General features: G+C 38.9%; 1 protein-coding gene across 2 annotated transcripts in view; it reads left to right on the forward strand.

Moving 5' to 3' along the window:
- The window catches only part of mn1a (meningioma 1a), a 36,390-nt gene extending 23,123 nt beyond the window's left edge, over positions 1 to 13,267 (forward strand). The window contains exons 2-3 of one of the 2 annotated variants that reach the window (XR_001480697.2): positions 2,393 to 2,508; positions 10,458 to 10,546. Coding sequence is in view for 1 of the 2 variants with exons in the window: in XM_006640279.3 (XP_006640342.2) it covers positions 10,458 to 10,642 (185 nt within the window). In the remaining variant the exon portion in view is untranslated. Of the gene's footprint in view, positions 1 to 2,392; positions 2,509 to 10,457 lie in introns of both variants that reach the window. The other variant, XM_006640279.3, reaches the window with a different exon arrangement.
- The last annotated feature ends 6,643 nt before the right edge of the window (positions 13,268 to 19,910 follow it).

Genomic DNA, 19,910 nt, shown 5'->3' on the forward strand with positions numbered 1-19,910 from the left:
GATTTGTGGGCAAAAAAAAAACAACAGAATTAGTTATTTTTATAAAACTGTGAATAATCTGTAATGACTAGGGCTTTTTTTCAGGAGGCAGCCAGTCTTTTATTTATTTATTTTTCTTTGTGGTCTATTTATGCAAATTCATCAATCCATTTTAGGAAAATTAGCAAAGTAAAAGAAAATTTGGGAAATCCATCATTTCTGTTCGTAAAACAAAAGTTTTATTCTTTTTTGCATAAAGGCTCGTGAAAGAATGGTTTAGATGTAGATATAAATGCAAATATTGATGCTGTGATGCAGCCTAAGTAAACAACCACCAACAATTTTGCTGACAGCCGTTGCATAAAAGGCGTTAAAATGTATTCAAGAGCTTTTTTTGAACTTCTGGTTTTGTTTTTCATTATAGTTCTTTTTGCAGTGTAACATAAGTAAAAGACATTGACTGACAGACCTAAAATACATATTGTGCAAAATGAAACCCAGTTTAGTGTCTAACATTTTCACATCAGTCTCTTTCTTTGTTATGTAGTCATCATTGTACATTATAGTACCCACAGCATATGTTTATACATTTATTACCAGCCAGACGTCTTCGGTGTAGAATCCTAAACGCACATAAATGTCACCTAGTATCACACAAATGGAATTTTGGATTTTGGAGATCAAGCGCTACACATTCAGCAATAAAACAAAACTTTAATAAAACCGCCCAGCTTTGCTTTCATGACAGTTGCAGGTTATTTATTTGCGATGTTTGAATTTGCAGCTGCGATAGGTTGTATGTTGAGGTAGTAGGAGGAATGAAAATCTGCGAGTTAGCAAGCAGCAGACATCAAACTGACAGAAACAAGTCATGTTATTTCGTTTCACTAGATGAGCCGTATTTGATTCTGCAAGTAATGTGCTAAGAGAAGGCTACATTAAATTTGCTTTTGGAATGAAAAAAAGCATAATAAAAAATATATTGCTTCTTTGAAGCTAAAATGGAGCATTTAAACTTTGGGGATTTACATTAAAATGAACCGTCAGAACTTGGCTGCCTTTCATAGTGCTCTGAAATTGTAATTTTTAAAATATTCCTTGCAATGATAAAATTACTGATTTTATTCATGCTGTGTATTTTACCATTCAGGTTATTACTTCTTTAAAGCATTTTAGAATAAGGAGTAATCAGAAACATTGCCTATTTACTGCTGTAAGCCTTAAATCTTTGGCTTTTCGATTTTTACTGCAATTTGTATGACTTTCTGTCCTTTTAAATATAAACTCTGGAGTTTAAAAATTAAGTTATGAAAGAATTTCTCAAGTGTAGTAAAGAACTTTGTACTTTTTTCACTTGTATCTTCCTTTTCAGTTCTTCTTTATTCCACAGTTAGGAATGAATCTTTTTATTTCACGAGGTTCTGAGTCTTACAAAGAGCAAATTTGTGAATTCGGCACCTGTATGTTTCATATTTTGTTTATGTGCAACGTAAAAATTATAAATTGATTTAAGAAAGACACCAGATCACACAGTATGAGATACAGAAGTGCAATGACCTGCACAAATTAATCCCAAAACTGACTGCAGCTACCTTATTTGTTGTAAAATTGTTGTTGTGTGAAAATGCACATCAACAGGGCCTGTATTGCGGTGAACTACTTTAGTCATCTGCTTCCTACATTGTAAAAGATATACAGTATTTCTTCCAAACTAAAAGAACTCTTTTTTTATAATTTCCACAAAAACAGCCTAGAAATTACACCTGAAATCTTCGTGTCAAGCCTTCTAGGAATTATATGTTGTGTCATTCTAACATTTTAAAGTAAAATCGTTTTAAAACAAAACTATATAACAGCCTTTTAACATTTAGTTAATTTTGGGGTCAAATCACTGCAAATATAATAATGTAGATTATTCATTTGTAATTTATTAACCACCCACCAGGCCCCGCAGCTACTTTCATTGTCATATATTTTAAAGTAGGTTAAATCTTAGTTTTCTAAATCTGTCAAGTAAATATTTTCTGATTTGTAAAGTATGTTGAAAAATTGAAAAATGCCTGCTTCTTGGAGTTGGTTTTTCTTAGCAGCTAATAACACCTACCATGGAGAAAATGACAACCTGTTAATGATGGCCCTTCTTATTCTATAAATTTTGACCAAATTCATTTAATGCACATGTGTACACAGTTCAGATTATATCGGAACATATGGCTGTAGAGAGACGGAGCCCAGTAAAAAGAAGATATCGGCAAAAATTATTCTAATGAGACGTTTCAGCTGTTAGCAGCTGAGCGCAGGAGAGAGGCTGACATGCAGAATTGCCTTTTTCTTTTCCCTTTTCCCCACATGTTTCATGTCTTCCCTCTTTGCAGAGCGGTTCAACTGACTGCCATCCTTTTGATTTTTTTAGGAGAAAAGGTTTGCTAGCAAGTCATTGTAAAAACATAATGCTTGCTGGAGATTCCTACTTCTGGGAAATACAAAATTACTTTGGAGGCTCCAAAGAGGAATGGGAGATATTTCAAGGTAAAAGTAAAATATATATATAATTATGAGAGGGAATCCTTTTCCAGACAAATGTGGAAGGATGCAAACGTGCCTTTGGCTTTTGTGAAAATGTAAATCCCCTGTCTGGATGAAAGTGTCTTGTTTTTGGAGTCAGGGGAGGTGAAGTGGGGGAGGTTTCAGTGTGGCTGAACTAGGGGAAGACAGTCTAGGTCTTTCTTTCTCCCAGCGACCGAGGAGTTTTGGGAAGGACCAAGGGAAGGCCATTCCCATGACCGTCAACCAGCTGGACGGGTCTTTTCGGTTGGTTTCATTTCTGGAGGTAGTCATCGGCTCTTAGATTGCAGGCTGTTAATGCAGGAGTGCTAGAAAGCTGCTGGTGGAGCAGTATTATAAGTATAAAAAGTTGACTCTTTGTTCATCCTCCCCGAACCCCCTTTCTCCTCCCTCGCTGATCGCTTTGTGGACGGGATCAGCTTTCCAAAGACCCCATTTAGACCTTCTAATAGAGAGAGCTGATAAGGTAGGATGGGACTGTCACTTTGTTCCCTGTCCTGTGAATTCAATCAAAGCTAAGGCTCCTGATTATGTATGTGAGATATCCATAGGACTGCAAAAGACTGCACTACGACATGTGGCATTCTATTAACTGCTGCTAACAAGAAAAGCTTTTGGAAACAAGAAAAGAAACCCAAGCCGGTAGATGTTTCGATATCCATCTTCTTTGCCATTATAAATTGTTGGAGCATTTGAAGATACGGCTGATTGAAAAGTGCCACAGCTACGAACTACAGGTAACAGTTAATATGCATGCAGTGAAAATGACAGATGAAACAGCAGTTCAAGTCAGATTCGAAACTGTTCGTGGAAAAAATGTTACACAGTAGCAAAATGCCAAACTTTACTATCTTAAGTGTATAATGGAAAAAAGGAAAATACATACAAATAATCTAAAATTAGAAATGAATGCTCTTTAACAAATTCATTTTACAAACAGATATTTTAGACAAATTGTTCACTATAATTACCGGGAAGACGGCATACAAGATAAAATTTATGCCTGTGGAGGTTGTATAATTTTATTGTTACATTTTTAGCAGTGGTGTAGTTAGAGTGTGCAGCCTTTGTGTTTTAGCTGCCTTCTGATAGAATAATCAAAGTTATGCACCTGAGGGGAAATCAGAGAGAGTAGATGTGTTAGGTAATGAGTTTAACAAATAAATGGTTTGGCACTACTTTCTTCTCTGTTAGGCTTATTTAATGAAAAACTGTATACTTTTTAGGATATCTTCTATATCACTTAATTTGAAATAATAAAAACTGTTGCATTTCTTTAAACTTGACCAGTATAACGTGTCATTGGGCAACACACTCCATTCCAGCATTTGAAACAAAAATATAGTCTACAATGAAAAAGACTGCATATGGAAATGTCCATCAAATGTATTCACCAAAACACTTTTAGGACATGTTGAAAAACATTTCTTTATAGGAAACTAGTTTTTAAAATTAAACTGTCTATTTTTTAGTTAGGACTCAGTTTTATTGTATGTTTAATGTTTTACTGTATGCCTCATGTAAATAAGTAATACCAAGACAATTTATACACAAATCTGTATACAAAACACCTCTCATTATACCATCACAGCCCCAATTAAGCTACCCAACTAATCTCCTTAATACTTTAATTTAGTCTCCATAGTGTACATCTTTAAATAAATTACATAAACAGTACTTAAAACAGTTTTTGTTTTGCTATTAATGATTTTGCTGTAATAATCTCTGCAAATAAAGAACTAGACAGTTAACCAAATAGGCACTGTACATCATTAATTCTGGGCAGAACTATCATCGTATCTTTTATGAGAAAATTAATAAGAAATTTCTATTATCACATCTTTGTAGAAAAAGGTGGTAACTGCTTTTTCTCTATGACAAAGAAATTGGCAGTAAATTATTTTATATGTAGTTCTAAAATTAAAATGTATTAGTGGAAAAGCTTTACTCTTTGAAAGCCACAAAGATATTTTTGTGCTACTGATGTGATAATGTCTTGAATCAGCAGCAAGTTTCTGAGCTCTATAAAAATACCAGTTCTTATAGACTGACCTCAGAGTTTTGATTCAACACCATTCCTTCAAAAACTGCAAGCAGCTGCAGGAACTACTCAATGGGGTGTTGAACAATTAGAAATGTTGTCTTGGCTTCTTTCTGGAGTGGAGTGTGCTCTCATTGCACTCATTTACACCAAGTGCTTGTTGTCTCCTTTTTAAACCTGATGCAGAGGCTTCTAAGTAAATTGACAAGTTGCATAAATCAGTTTTCTTTTTACCATTCCCAATATGTTGAAAGCAATTGTGCGCCTGGAAAGATGTTTAGATCTGGAAAAAGAAATGTATGAATCCTCTTATCAGTGCAAGATTTTGAGTAAAACGCTTTTCTTTTTATTCATTTTTATAAAGCCTTAAAACACAATAGGGCAAAATAACATAAATTTTATTGCATGCCAAAAAATTCAAGTAAAATATGTCAAAATGAGAAAATGAGATGGATACGGCTGATCTTTTAGTGTTTTGAGGAAGAGTTGTTTCGTCGCTCTGATCCTTTTAGCTGCAGTGGGACTGAGAGCACGTGAGGAGCTTGAGAGGTTTCTGGATCAGCGTTCTGGGGGGTGTCGGGGGCTGGCCTGGCCTTCAGACTGAGGCGAGGGGAGGTGGGCAGGAGCAGGGTGCTTGCAGGGTCAGTAGGCCTGGAAGGGCCGTGTCAGGCGGCTGTGAACGCTCGGCTGGGTATTGAGGGCGGGTCGCTGCCTGCTGTGCCCATGCAGCGGCGCATTGTTGGACGGCCTTAGCACGGCCAAGGATATGTGGGTGGGGGTGGGGGCCTGGCACTGTCTCAGGGGACTGGAAGAGGTGAGAGGAATGAGCCCCGTGGCTATACCCCCCTCGACCTCCTCTCTCTCTCTCTCTCCACATCCTCCCTTCCTCCCTCCTTCCTTCCACTCCGAATCTCCTTAGGCTGGCTCAGGGCGTGCAGCAGGACGCAGTCGGCCGCCTGACCTTTTACCAGACCGGCCTTTTGTACGAGTGGCAGCGTCCACCTCCTCGGGGCATGGCTGCATTGTGAGCACTGCGTTACTGCTGCGTTCTTCCAGTAGGAAGAGCTGGCAGCTGGCAGGGAGAGGGGGCAAGGGGATACCGGGCTCCTGAAGGACATGCCTTGCCAGTGGACACCGGAGATTGCTGTCCAGTCCGTGATACAGGGGTGCTGCTGCTTGGATTGCCATGCACAGCCCGCAGTTACAAGCAGCAGAAGTCATGCTGTTATTCTTTATAGCACTCGCCGCTGTAAGAGCAAAATTGGAACATGATAGGATGACAAACAGCAGTTGGGATTTATGCTTGCAAAGATACACAATACAACTCCTGTTGTTACTACTGGTAATTTTAATATTAGTAACCATTAAATGTTGTCGTCTGGAATTATGCTGACTATATTTGTGCCAGGAGTGGCAGCCTGCAGTAACACGTACATACTGTATAATGTTGACCTGTGGATTGATCTTGTCTGATCCCAGAAGCTAAGCCTAGGAACTGACCAGTAGTGGGATTCCCTGAAAAATCCAGTGGTGTTGATGAACGAATATTTGCTAGTCCAAATCGGTATGGAGACTGGGGACACTCTGCTGTGATCATGTAATCATTGGATGAGACAAGCCACCAAGGTGCTGTCTACTTTCTTTTTTATTTTAAATCCCACAGCGGTGTTTAAAACACTCAGGGAGTGCTAACCCTACTGTTCGAGCTACCTTTCACTCTGGACTTGTAAAGTGCAACCTTCATAAAGTTCTGCCTAACTTCCGTTGGTGAATCAATTACTCACTTCTGTAATTTGTAGTCCAGTGGGGCTATTGGCAATCTTGCATCACCCAGCTAGGTGCAGCGCTTCAGTGAATGAATGAAGTGGGTCCCCTCCTGTAAATGTACAGCAGTTTAGAATCCATTTGGATGAAAAGCATTATGTAAATGCAAGGGGCTATTATGAATTCATTAACTTTCCCTAGTTCTACAGAGCAATTTAGCATTTTTAATTTTTTGGAAGCCCCTCTCTCAACCCCCTCTCTCAGGCAAATATCAATAAAAATATTTATTTTTGGGATTTAAGAAATATAATGATTAGTATAAAACTATACTTTGGAACTGACAAATATTATTTCCCCTCAGAGTGTATATATAATAAAATTCTCTGAAACTGCTAGTGTAGCATTCCTGCATACAAATGTAAGAGTAAGATTTAAAGATAAAAATAGATTTACCTGTAATTCGCTTTGGCTCATGCTATAGTAGGGGCTGTCTAGTGGCTGTCAGAGTCCTGTCAGCACTGTGAATTGTCCATACTCGAGTGTTTGACTTTTAAGTTCACGGGAGATTCTGGTGTTTCTGTGTGCATTTTCCATCTTGAGAGGCAGCATGTTCAAATAAACAAAGTTTGCACAGATCAAAAGAAATGTGATGTGCAGTTCTGGGTAAACAACAGTTAATTGTTTTGTAAAAATAGTGACAGTTTTTCAGAAAAAATACAATTACATGCTACAGCATAGTTTTCTAATAAATTAATAAATAAATGTTAAGTATGGCTGTGAGGTTTTTTTTTTTACGTTTGTAAGAATTTTTTTTACTGTGGGGATAATCTGAGATCTTCACCAGTAGTGGAAATTAGTCCATCTCACTTTTTAATACTTTTACATGAGTAAAAGAACATAAGTGTTGTTGTAACCCTTGGGCTCCATCCAGCCTGTCTGGTAGTAAGTAGCCAAGTAGCCAACAATCTCATTCAGGTGTTTCTTGGAAGAAGATGGGATATTACCTTGTTCCATGCTCCCACAACACTTTGCATAAAGAAGTGCCTATTATTTACTTCATGTGTAAGACACATGTGGAGGAGATTGAACTCAGGACCTCATTTATGTAAGGCATGAGTTCCCCTACTGAGCTACACCCCTGACATTTTCACCTGCTCTCAGTTAGATTTTAATTACACAGTTCTTGGAGTGAGTGTGTGTGTGTGTGTGTGTGTGTGGTGGGGGGGGGGCTTGTCAGTCCCCAGAAAGCAGGTGCAGGGTGGTGTTGGCAGGTTGGGTGACACAGACCTAATTCCCCTCTCTGGGTAACAGCAGTGTCTTCTGACTGAACAATGCTTTTTCATTTCTTAGAATTTTTATTTTGTGGCTGTAACAACAGCTTGAGGGGATAAATGCATTTTGTTACTTATTTTGCAGCAGCAGTAGAGAATAGTAGGTAGGGTTCTGGATTCAGGACTAGCGGGTTATAAGTTAAATTGCTGGATGAGTCATTGCTGCTGTTTTCTTGTGCAGTGTGTTTCACTTAGATTGTGTTCTTAAATGCCCTGCTATATAAGTGAATGTGCTCCAGCATATAACTGATTTGTTCTCCATTGAATTTACTGGTTAAAAATAATGAAGTAGGGCTAAATTCTTGTTCTGTTTTCTGCTCCATGACAGGTTCAAGGTGGTTGGTGCTGTATAAGTGGATAGGGGATTTTAAAGAAATGAGTGTCCAGACAGCTCTGGGTGGTTCACCCATTAATTCAACAGGATTAATCACTGATGTTTTCTTTCTGGATCCCAGTGTGTTGTTGTTATAAGCATACCACTTGTAATTAAAACGCTTCTTGTATTTCTTTTGCAAGGATAATGTATCTCCCTTGAACCATTAAATTATCTGATTTTAATGGCAGTAAACCTTTTGACAGTGGGACATGCCATGGCATGCAATATATAGGAGTTTTACATTTCCGGAATTTGTCTTTTAATGAACTAGTCTTTGTGTTGCGAAACAGAATTAAAGGAATATGTAGATCCTCTTTCTTATTAAATCAAGAAATGATGATCGTGTTGATATCCGAGTTTAATGTTAATGCTTCACATCACAGTGTTGTTCATATAATTTAAATGCTAATGGTCCTAAAATGAATTGGGTAATTTTTCTTTCCTTCTGTCTTCCTTTTAGTGATGGAACTGTCTCATTCTCTTGGGCACTGCCTACAGTAGCCTTAATTCCAGGGAAGAGGACATGACAAAGTGTGTTTTTACATATAGTTTAGGTTAGCAATTTTTGCTCATCAATCTTTTACAGGTTTGAGCGAAGATGGTCTGTGTATTAATTTTCACCTAGTAACAGCAATTTTACTCGTAGACACAGAATGTTAATCAAATCAATCTCCATTACCCTCTGGCAGTATGTAGCCTTTTCTTTTTTTTTTCTTTCCTTTGGAAAGTTAAATTCATATTTCCTTGGTAATTCTGACACATGCCAAAATATGGATTTTGAAACTCAAGATTATTTTTTAGCCCTGCAGTAATAGGAAAAGAAAAAATAAAATCTGTAGATTTAAAAAGTACAAATTTTGAGTTTCTTTGTGAGTTTAACCTGATAAAGTTTTGTTTTGTTTTGTTTGTGGGATGGACAGCTGTCTCAGTGAGGAATCATGGTACAAATATCATTTATGACAAATATACAAATTATAATTTCTAATTTAAAATCTTGGTTTTTCTGTTGACTGGGAATAAAAGTAGGTGGTTTATGAATTCAGAAAGTATTCTCTTTGATTCCTCCTCAGCTACAATGTTGAAAGTGGTGTCTGACTTATGGTGAATGGTGAGCTTTCCGGTCATGAAGATCAGGTGATGACAAGTGCTCAATGATGCCTGTCATCTGAGAGCACTGAGGTAGCAAGAGCTGATGACCTGAGTGCCCAGGTCAGAGAGCTCCTTGGGGCTTGTTTCTATAGCTTTGTCCATAGAGCATAAAGAGTCAGAGAGACACATTTAAAAGATGTTAGTGCAGTGGGTCTTCTTAAACATAGTTCACATGTGACAAGAAGAGAGGTTATTCACAGTTTTTATGTTGTTTATTTAAAGGAAACAACAGTGTAGGTGGATGGGACATTCCGACTAAAGACTGACCATACACAACTCTTGTCCCAGTCTTGACATTTTGATCCACAGTTTGGAACAGTGAATTTAGCCAATGAGATGTCTGCATTTCGCAATAAAAACTGGAGTCTTTTGGAGAGCCCATCCAGGCTTTCAAACTGCATAAGATTGTGTGTGTATGTGTGGTGGTGGGGGGCTTTGCACTGTTCTACTGTCCTTTCCGAAAGAAGAATTTGGGGTGAAATTTTATTTTTTTTATTTAAAGGTTCCCTCACATTAGCATTTTAAAGGGAAGTCGGGAGAGCTGCTGTCATTAGAAGCATTGGCACCTTCTGGGGGCTGAAACATTATTTAACCCCAGCTGTGATCAATGGCTCTCTCTTTAGTCCCAGGCAGACCCAGGGAGTTTAGCCAATTATGGTGGTAATGATCTCGCAGTGGGCTTTATCTTGAATGCCCAGCTGGGTCATTAAGTTTGCATAAGCACTTCACAGCCAGCCAGCCTGACAGAGCAACAAAGCAGTGAGAGCAGCATTTTCAACAAAACCTTTTATTCCAAATTGTTATGAGCTCCCGTTTACTTTGTTTCTTATCCCTCTCCTTTTGCATTTTGCATTTCAATTTGTTTTATTTTTGTAATTTTTCTTAAGATATATGTAAGAGACAGTATTGAATTGGGCTCTTCTTAATTGTTTCTTCCAGCATATAAGAATCAAATGAATTCATTGGTACGTGCTGGTTGCTTACTTGTGCTGTCTGCTTTGTTTTGCCTTGTCAAGTGCTTCACATTATCGCTTGCTAAAATAAAAGGTGCTGTCCAAAATGAAATTGGTTTTAAAGAAAGCACTGACTGGGGAATGGAAGATTTTACTGCTTACCAAAGTATTTTTAATTGTGCCAAGTGAAGAAATGAACTGCCTGAAACTTGAATGCCGGGTTCAAATCGCCGAGCGGTGTGTGTGCGCCGCGCGGGGAACAGCAGAGTCACCGCGTCCGTTGTGTTTCTCTCCTGCAGCCCCTGACCTCCCTCCGAACAAGAGCTCGTCCACGGGGCCGAACGGCAGCCATCTCCAGTGCCTGTCAGTCCACTGCACGGATGACATCGGCGAGGCCAAGAGTCGGGGCCCGGTGCCGTCCTGGCGATCCCTGCACTCCGACATCTCCAACCGCTTCGGCACCTTTGTGGCCGCCCTCACCTGACTAAAATGACTTTCTCTTTTCTACAGAAAAACTAATAATAATAATAATAATAATAATAAGGGGGCCACTACCGTCAGGTGGGACTTTTCTATGTGGTTGGAACCTGTAGAGTGGCATTCGCACCTGTAAACCTCAACATTTTTTTAAGAAAACAAAACAAAAAAAAAGTACCACAGTATGATACCAGTGTTTAGTTTTCTACCAGCGCAGTTATTTTTTAATCGTTATTCTAATTATTATTATTTTTTAAGTTCTTCTTCCTTTCTCCTTTAGATATAGCTAACTCAGACTAGTTTAATACCCCAGACTGGGTGGGCGGGGGGAGGGGGGAGAGTCCAAGCCAGGGCTGAATGGAGTTGTCTCAGAGTGAGCAAGAGTAACAGCAGGGAACGCCACGATGGAAAAAGAGTTCCTGCCCAAAAACTGCCCATATGTGGCCTTTCAAGTTGGAAATGTGAAAATTTGCGTCTCCTAAAGTATTCCCCAATATCGGTTATTTTTTCACCAAAAACAGTTGCTGGCCGTACTAGGGCAGAAATCTCATTGAAGCAGGTTCTTCACTGCAGCACATTCTACCGGCTCCTGGCTGCCATAGAGCCACTGAGATTGTTGTCAGAATGCGTAACAAAATGCTATTGCTTGCTTTTAAAACTTTTCACTAACATGTCCCTTGTTGCTCTCTGCTTTCATGTTCTACCCCTGAGACATTTATGTTCTTGAGACCCTGTTATTTCACCCACTTGGTTAATGTACTAAGCCTGCAAAGGAGGAAGGCCGTATAGAACCAGATTGTACCCTGTTATGACCAGTTCAAGCTATTTAAAAATAGGAATAATTGGATTTTAAACCAGTACGGTGCTGTATTTTTGTACAGGACCGAGTGCTTCTGTCGGCCCAAAATTCTTAAACGAGAAACTAGAGCCACTCTCTTTGTCTTTCCTATTAAAAAGACAACAGCAGACTTTCTGCTACTCTTTTGTTCTCTTGATCTGCGGGCTGAGTTGTCCTTTTGTATATCTCCTCAGATCCCTTTTGAGAAAATCTTATTATAAAAGCAATATTAAAGGCCATTTGAGTTGGCCTCGAAAATATTTTTTATCGGACAAACAAGTTTTCATTTTCCATTGTGGGAATGCACTTCAGCTGACTGTGACCTGATGATTGTCTTTTCTTTGCGGAGATAAACAAAAACAACGTTGGCAAAAATACAGGTAACCCTTTTTAGATTTTCTTTTCGATTTAAAATGAAGAGTTGTGTGTATCTTTTAATCTTGGGTCTAAAACCTTTAAATGGCAAAAAGGAGATTTTAGTAAAAAACGTAAATCAAGTGAATGTGCCAAAAGGGTGAGAGAATGTTTGCAGTGTTTTTGGTTTTTATTTTTAAAGCAAAATGAGATGTATCTGCAGCGCAAATGGGATTGGAAAGGCTTGTTTTTCAGTGACGCATACTGTGCCATGGGCCTGTGTGAACAGATCTCTTTTAGAGCAAAGCCCTGAAGGCCTGTAAATTGAGCCCTTCGGATAGACAGCTCATGATACAACGCGCTCTGAGACCTGTTAGCTGAGTGACTTGCACAACAGATATGAGCTCAAACCAGCCCAAGTAAAAAAAAAACAATTTAATCTTTCTTTTGAAGCCTAACTGTTCACTTCCATTAGCTGTGATATCTTTTAATCGTGTTCTTTCTAATTCCTTTTTTCGAGCATCAGAGAAGGTGTCAAACTAGTTCTTCAGCAGTAACAGAGAGTACATTGTGTTCAGAGCTTTACCGTGTTTTGGGCATGGCCATTTACCAATGCATACTCAAAGCAGATAGGTGTCATCACATGTCCCCAGCTAACCAGATCACCTTTTCAATAAGCAGGTTAAATCAGTGCTGTGTTAGAAGGTGAATCCAGCCCAGATTATTGTCCTTCTCTGCTGTTGGTCCCTTACTGCTTCGGTTTGACAGCAACAACTACCACAGACATATGTGAATGAGAAAAAGAGTGATTGAGAAGAAGCATGTAACAAATGATTTCCCTTCTTTTTTTGTGCTAAAATACTCTCTCAAAACATGGATCATGTATCCAATCGGGCAGATCCAGTGTCTGCACCAGAATCTAGCTCCTTTAGATGCCATTGCTCACTGTTCTATGTGCAGTAGTTTCCTGGCTTTTAGCTGATCAAGTTCCAGTCTAGTTGGTTGAAGATTATCTGTGGTGTATCTTCCAAGTATTATCATGCTCTATATTTGTGTCTTTGCGGAGTTTTTTGCAACAAAAAAATTAAAAAGTAATAAAAAGAAGAGTTTTTCGTCTTAGGAAATCGCTCAAACACTGGTATACAATACTGACTAGAAAAAATCTTTTTAATGAAATAAAAAAGTATTGGTATTGCACATGTAAAATAAGAGAGAAACTTTGCTGTGTGTTAGGCAATCTTGTAATCTTTAAATCTTCTTTTGTTGAATTTGATCTTGGAAACAATGGATAGAAGACTGTGACGATAACTCACAAAATGAGTTTTTTTCTTTTTTTTAAATAATATGTAAAGTGCAGTCTTCTGTTTTCATGCATATTGTATATATCTGTATATGTTTTATTGAGCAACTAAATAACAATAAATATGATGTTAATGGTGACTTTTGTACTTCTTTTTGTGTCACTGTCTTAAAATATTTTATTTTTATTTTGTATGATGCTTTTTTCAAAGAGACTTATTTTTGTTACTTAACTAAGTCTACTTTTAATTTGTAAAGTACTTACTTTGGACAGAGGTACAGCAGGGTCTCACTGAGGACATGCAAACACAAGATTCAGTTATAAGTCCAGAGACCTGACCACTCCTTTGCACAGCTGCCCTGGAATCTTGCTTTTTCAAGAAAGCATGAACATGAATTTCATCCCATCTTGTGAACTTTGCAAGTCTTCATCCTAACAGCCACGTGATCGATTAAGGGATCAGTTTGTCTGTTTTCTGGTGTATATTTGTTTTATCATCCAGTTCAAGTAGAACAGGATACTTGAGTGCTGCTGAAGGCTTTGGAAATATCCATTCCAGAGCTCCAGTCTTACAAATAGATATAGGATAGATAAAGCTGGCTGGTTGTAACCACCACAATAACACATTTTATCCCGCTGGTTTCCATTGCTGTCTTGGTGGCAGATGTTGCCCAGTTGCACAGATCTCTCAGGTACATTGCTAACCCATCATAGGCTGTCCATTTAGCGGAGACATGGAAGTCTGGCTGTCTATTACAAGCAGGGCTTGCATTGTGAAGGAATAGGAGGAGATCTCATTACCTTGTTTACATGAAGCAGTTCACTTTCTAATAATGATCAATCCCCTTGTTAAAAGAACTACAAATATATCATTCATCTTGAAAGAAAGGTTTTTCTGCAGCTCCCTTCCTTGAATTGTAATGTGGATCCTCATTCACACACACTCCTCATTGCCAGTGATGAACCAACGATAGTTCACAGGAACACCCTATCAGTCTGGGCATTACTGTAATATACAGTGACTATACATCCTTTCCAAAGTAACACTCTTTGTGGCCTAACAGCCTGAAATCAAGACACATTATATCAGAATGTATTTGCCCTCGATTTACACATTGTAAATTGTACACATTTACAATTGTAACACAACCTCCAAGAGAAAAACAAATACTCTACCATTCTGAAAACTATTACATATGAAAATGGGCTAGATAAGTGTACAGAATACTGAGTTAGTACTTTGCTTGAATAGTTCTGTTTGGATAGGTCTGTACCAACATAGCCCACCTAGATTTGGCCATGTTTGCCCATCCATGCCTACAGATTGCGAGGGGACTGTTGATGGACTGCAGCCTTTCAACTGGAATGGGATCAGGGCCCATTCAAGGATATTTACCTTTTCATTAACCTTTTAGCAGCTCCACTGTTGCTCTGGCTATGTTCTCACAGTCCCTTGTCGTGTTAAAGGTACATTTCCTTACCACATTACGGTGTGTAAATAAAGGTACAATAAATTCTGATTTAACCTGTCTTAATTTCAGGCTGTTTGGCTGCCAAATGCATTGCTTTGGAAAGGATGTGACTTTCTATAGGCACTGCATGAATTCTGAAATGATCCAACTTTTAAGAAGCATAAGGTTCTTCGCATCCTTCCACCCTGTCTATGTGAATATGTTATCTGGGTCTTATTCTGGGTGAGGCTTCTTATGTGGAAAGGGTTAAATGGATTTCCCCTGTGGGCTGACAGCTCTCTGTACTCGACACTCTGCTCCGTATTGGAAGCCTGTACAGATATATATTGGAAATCAATGACCCACCTCAAACCAAATGCTGGTGTGACCATCATTAATTTAAAATAGCAAACTGACAGGAACCATGATGCATTTCCCAGTCAGATTTTGTTTTCAATTTTTATTTATGTTTTTTTTACATAACAATTATTTCCTTCCCATTTACAGTTCACCCTTAACAATACAAAGTGGCAGATTTTTCATATGAAGTACAAAAAACCCAAACATTTAGCTTGCACTATGGCTCAATATGTGTATTCATCCAGCTGTAATCAAAGCCTTTTCAGTTTCACGGTTTTAAAATGCAGATATATGAATCAGAGGTCAGTTATGGCTAAATGTTTTTAAAAAAATTAGCTAATCTTTACCAAGTACTTAAAACAGAAATAATGTATTCTTGGATAGTACCCATGATGCAATAGCAAAAAATAAGAATATTTGCAATCCTGTAACCGAGTGATACTCTGTGCCTGGACTGTTTTAGAAAGAACTCCTTGGCAACCCTGGTTGCTAGGACCTATTGACATGGATGATGCTGCATTCTAACAAGAGGGGGATGTCTTATCTCAACACAGTAACCATGACAAACGTATCCATATATTCCAATTATGTGCATTTTTTGAAATTCTCAGACTGAACATTTCCAAAATGCTGGTAAGAAGATCAGATGCTAGTTGAGAATCTGGTTGCTGACATGTCATATAGTCCAGCAGCTGATTGGTCGATATGTAATGGATCTGATACGCGTCTGAGGTATGTGCTGCAGCTTAATTAAAACCCTCTCTTCTTTGGACGCAAACTCAGAAGATAAGACCCTGAGATAGCAGGCTGCTCTATCTAGGAGTTTGTTTTGTTAATTCAAGGCACTGAGTGAAGAAACACAGCAGTCATGTCTGATGGATTGAATCAAACATTCATTTTACAGCGAATGTGAAAAAAAAAATACTGATCCAAAGAATTATGAAACAGTGTCATGAGAAGGGTGTAATCTCACTGAGTATTAACACAATGCAGGACATTTGGGATCTTCTTCTTATTATTATTGATTTCCACCAAAGCAACTTGAAAATATTTTTTAATTTGGATTCACACACATCTATACATCAAAACATTGGACTGGAGCCATGTTTTGAGTGACATACAGCACCTTGCTCAAGCATCCCGCCTTGGATTTGAACCCGAGACTCTCTGGCCCAAAGTCCAGTGTTCTGGCTAGACAATGTCCAGATTCTGGATGGCAGTGGAGCCTGTTGGCAAGACAGGGTACCAATGGGTACAAATATAATTTCTATTGTTTATCTTTTTGTTTGCTTTAGTAAAAGAATTACATTGCTGGAAATATGTTGCTGTTGAAATCTTACATAGTATTACAAATTGACTTTTAGCACATGAAGACACAGTGACTCTGTGGCTAGCATTGCAGCCTCAGAACATTGTGACCCTGGGCTCAATTCCTGAGATGCTATCTGCATGGAGTTTGTGTGTTTCCCCTGTGTTCACATGAGTTTCCTGTGGATGCTCTGGTCTCCTCCTACAGTCCATTAACTTACTGGTAGGTTCATTGGCCTCTAGCAAAAGTGTCCCTTCCAGGTTGTATCCTGCTGTGCAGGGCGGTTATGTTTAGTGTTAGCTGTTCATGTTGTGTTTTTTTTGTGTTCACTGTTTAAAAGTGTATTGTGGATATTTTGTGCCAAGAGCTCTTGGTGGACCTCTTCATTCATTAAACTGCCAACAGCATGTTATCCATGTCTTCATTTTTTCCTGCAGATTATATAATTATAAACTTTTTCATGGACTCTGGGAAACATACTGGGAGTCACAAGGAAAATGAATAAACTTCAAAATATGGCATCTAAAATAGTCTGGGAATAATTCTTATCATGACTTGTGCCTTGATATCAAGCCTCTCAGACAGTAAATTCCTATAAATATATCTAATTTATTTGTTTAAAGGCGATATACATCTTTGAGAAAATACCACACTGTTGGCTTAATATATGTGTATGTTTGCTTTTAAAGGCACAGGCGGCTGAGTTCACCACCTCCGACAAGCCTGATATGTAAACGTTCTCTTCACACATGTTCACACCATGGCCTCTTCACCATAAGCCTGCACATGCATTGAGGGGAGTGCAGAATGCTCTCATCCTTCGACACAATGGACTCCACTGTTAAACTGAAATAGTTTTTAATTATAAAAGTTTTTTTTTGTAAAGAAAGGTTAGGGGGGGTTCTTACATTTCATTTTCAAATCTCCGTCAGACAGAAAAGAAAACAGAGTTGGGAAGAGAAAGGGGTGGCGAAGCTGTGGATCGGGGGGGGGGGGGGAGGATTGGAATTCTTCCAAACGGTGCCTTTTGCTTTCAAGAAAACTTTACTGTGTAAATGTGCTCTTTGTGCAGCAGCCTATTGTTTGAACAGCATTGTGTGTTTGCACTGGGGGGTGGCGATAGTGGTTTGTGGTTTAGGGTGATGTGGGGGGGTTGAGGGCAAGGTGGGGGGGCAGTGAGGGAAAGAATTCGAAAGGCTTTGACCTCCATGGATCTGGACTGGGAGTACATTAGCAGATTGTTCGGTAAATTCATGATTCTCTGATAAAGTGGAAGTTCCCCTGTGGCTGGTCTCTTCATTAGCCCCCTGCTAGCCTCCCCAAACACAGACACACACATATGAGAGGTTTTTTTTAGCTACTTCTCCTGTGGGAAACAGCACACCCCACCCCCAGACTCCTGACTCCCTCCCCACACACACTCCTGCCCCGCTCCTGCCCTGAAGAAAAAATTTGCAAAGAGAATATCCGAACTGTTTCCAAAATTATCCTCGTTTCATCAGTCTGGGCTGAAAAAGAGCAAAACGGGCAAATATCATTGCAAACACTTGCAAAAAAATAAAACATGTCATCACAAACAATGCAGATTTGCCTTAAAAAAATAATGGTAATGAAATCTATGAAGCTGTTGCCATGTTCAGAAGCCTGCTGAACATGTATGTATCACACAACACGAGTGAAAGTGAGGTGAGGTTTACAGAGAAGAGTTTTTCCTTTGCAGGATTTACGGTATGACTATCTGCATAAATATATCTCTGATTTACAAGGTTCTTGGAACGGGAAGAACATGTTGAAGTTCCTGTTGACATTTACTTTAAGGCAGTGGTTAAGGGAGAGGTGGCGTGAGACAAGGTGCTGGATTTCAGGTTAAAGGCGGTCTCTACTGAGAACATGACCTCCTCCCAAAGTAACCTGTTGGGGGACATAAAAAGAGATGGGCTTTCATTCATTCTCTCCTGTTCTAGATTCCAGTTTCCGAAATCCTTGTAGCCCTGGCGTGTATACGGATTCATCACAATTTCGGCACAATGAGGAAGTAAGCCTTACTGAAAAAAAATAGATAATTCCCTGATGGAATTGAGATAACGAAGGCTCTTAGCCTAAATGGATTAGATAAGGTTTAATATTTTTTTTAAAAGGCACTGATCTGCTCGAAATTCTCAGTGTACCTTGTATGTACTATCTAAAATATTAGGAACTCCCTTTCAAATTAATACAGCCTCTCAATGACAGGCAGTGTGTGTCTGGCTAGAAAATCATACTTCCATCACTCACCCTAGACTGAAAATCCCCAGATTTCATTCATATGGAATACTGGTATAATGGGAAGAATACACAGATCAACACCGTCACTTATTATAATCTCAACTGAAAGAGATCCTGCTGGAAGAATGGGATAATGATTGAGAAAGTCAATGTCTGGAATCAATGTTGAGGAATACATTCCATGTCCCGTTCAATTTGTGTTCATAGGCCCGACATGTTGTTGGGAGAATGTTTCTAATGAGTCTGCCTGTGTATCCCTGTGGGAAGTTTTTAAACTTGACCATAAAGATGCTTCAAGAAAAGTAGCAGGGTGGTAGGAAACCACCTCAAGATACTATAACCTTTCCTATGCTCCTCATTTTATTTTGTGCTTTATTTTATTACACTTTTTAATAACTCCCGGGAGTAGAACAAGGCCAGGGGTGGCTAACGGAGTTGTCAGAGCACTGAGCCATTCGTGAATCCTGTCAATGATAAATTGAAATACCAGACTAAAAAGAGTAAAAAAAGTGTGACAGGAGCTGTGCACTTTAGAAAGTGAGCTGGGGAAGGTGAGGAAAGGAAAAGTAGACCCCTACACCCCTGGTGGCCCTCCTGCCCAGGGCTGTGCTACACTGTGCAACACAATACAGGCTCCCCACAGGTGTGGAGCAGTTGCACAGGAGTGCGAGAAATTAAATGCCAGCAATTCCGTGCCACTACATTGTGAGGGAATTGTAAGTAGCACCTGCTTGAGCCCCTCTGTAAAGCAAGATGCAAACTTTAAATACCATAGATGTTCTGGATTCTTTTTCTGTGTTGCACTGAAGTGCAAATTCCAAGCGAGGAAAGATTTTGAATAGATAAGACTACAACAGATTCTCACTTTTCTTCTGTTTTCAATAATATCATGGGCACCTTTGAATGAAATGCCACTTATTATCTGATGCAGAGTTGGATGTTTTATCCCAGAGGCATGTGGAAGGTCAGCCTGTTGAATAAAGCAAAGGTTACTGTTTCCTCACATTACATTGTTTTAACTGTAGCAGTAGAGATCAGCCCCTGTGTTTCAAAGCAACATCCTAAGAGTTTCCCTTGCTGTGTGGGGTTCCAAGCACTGATATCCAGTGTCCTCTGGATTTCATTCCAGATGTGCTGTCAATGATTTTATGACTCCTATCATTGAACTTAACTGTCTTCATTGGGATGTTTTTTTTTCAGTTTTCAGTTCTCATGGAAGTGATCAGGTGTTCAATGAAGGTACATCGGCATGTGGAAATGTACAATTTGTACATTAATACAATTTGTACTAATAAAGAAATGTAATTACGTATTTGAGAGCTGAGCTGAAAGAGCTGGGAGGAGATTCTATAAGTTTTATCTTAATATCTAAGACCGAACAATATTTTAAAATGGCGT

Source organism: Lepisosteus oculatus, chromosome 22 (genome assembly GCF_040954835.1).
Source record: "Lepisosteus oculatus isolate fLepOcu1 chromosome 22, fLepOcu1.hap2, whole genome shotgun sequence".
NCBI lineage: Eukaryota > Metazoa > Chordata > Actinopteri > Semionotiformes > Lepisosteidae > Lepisosteus > Lepisosteus oculatus.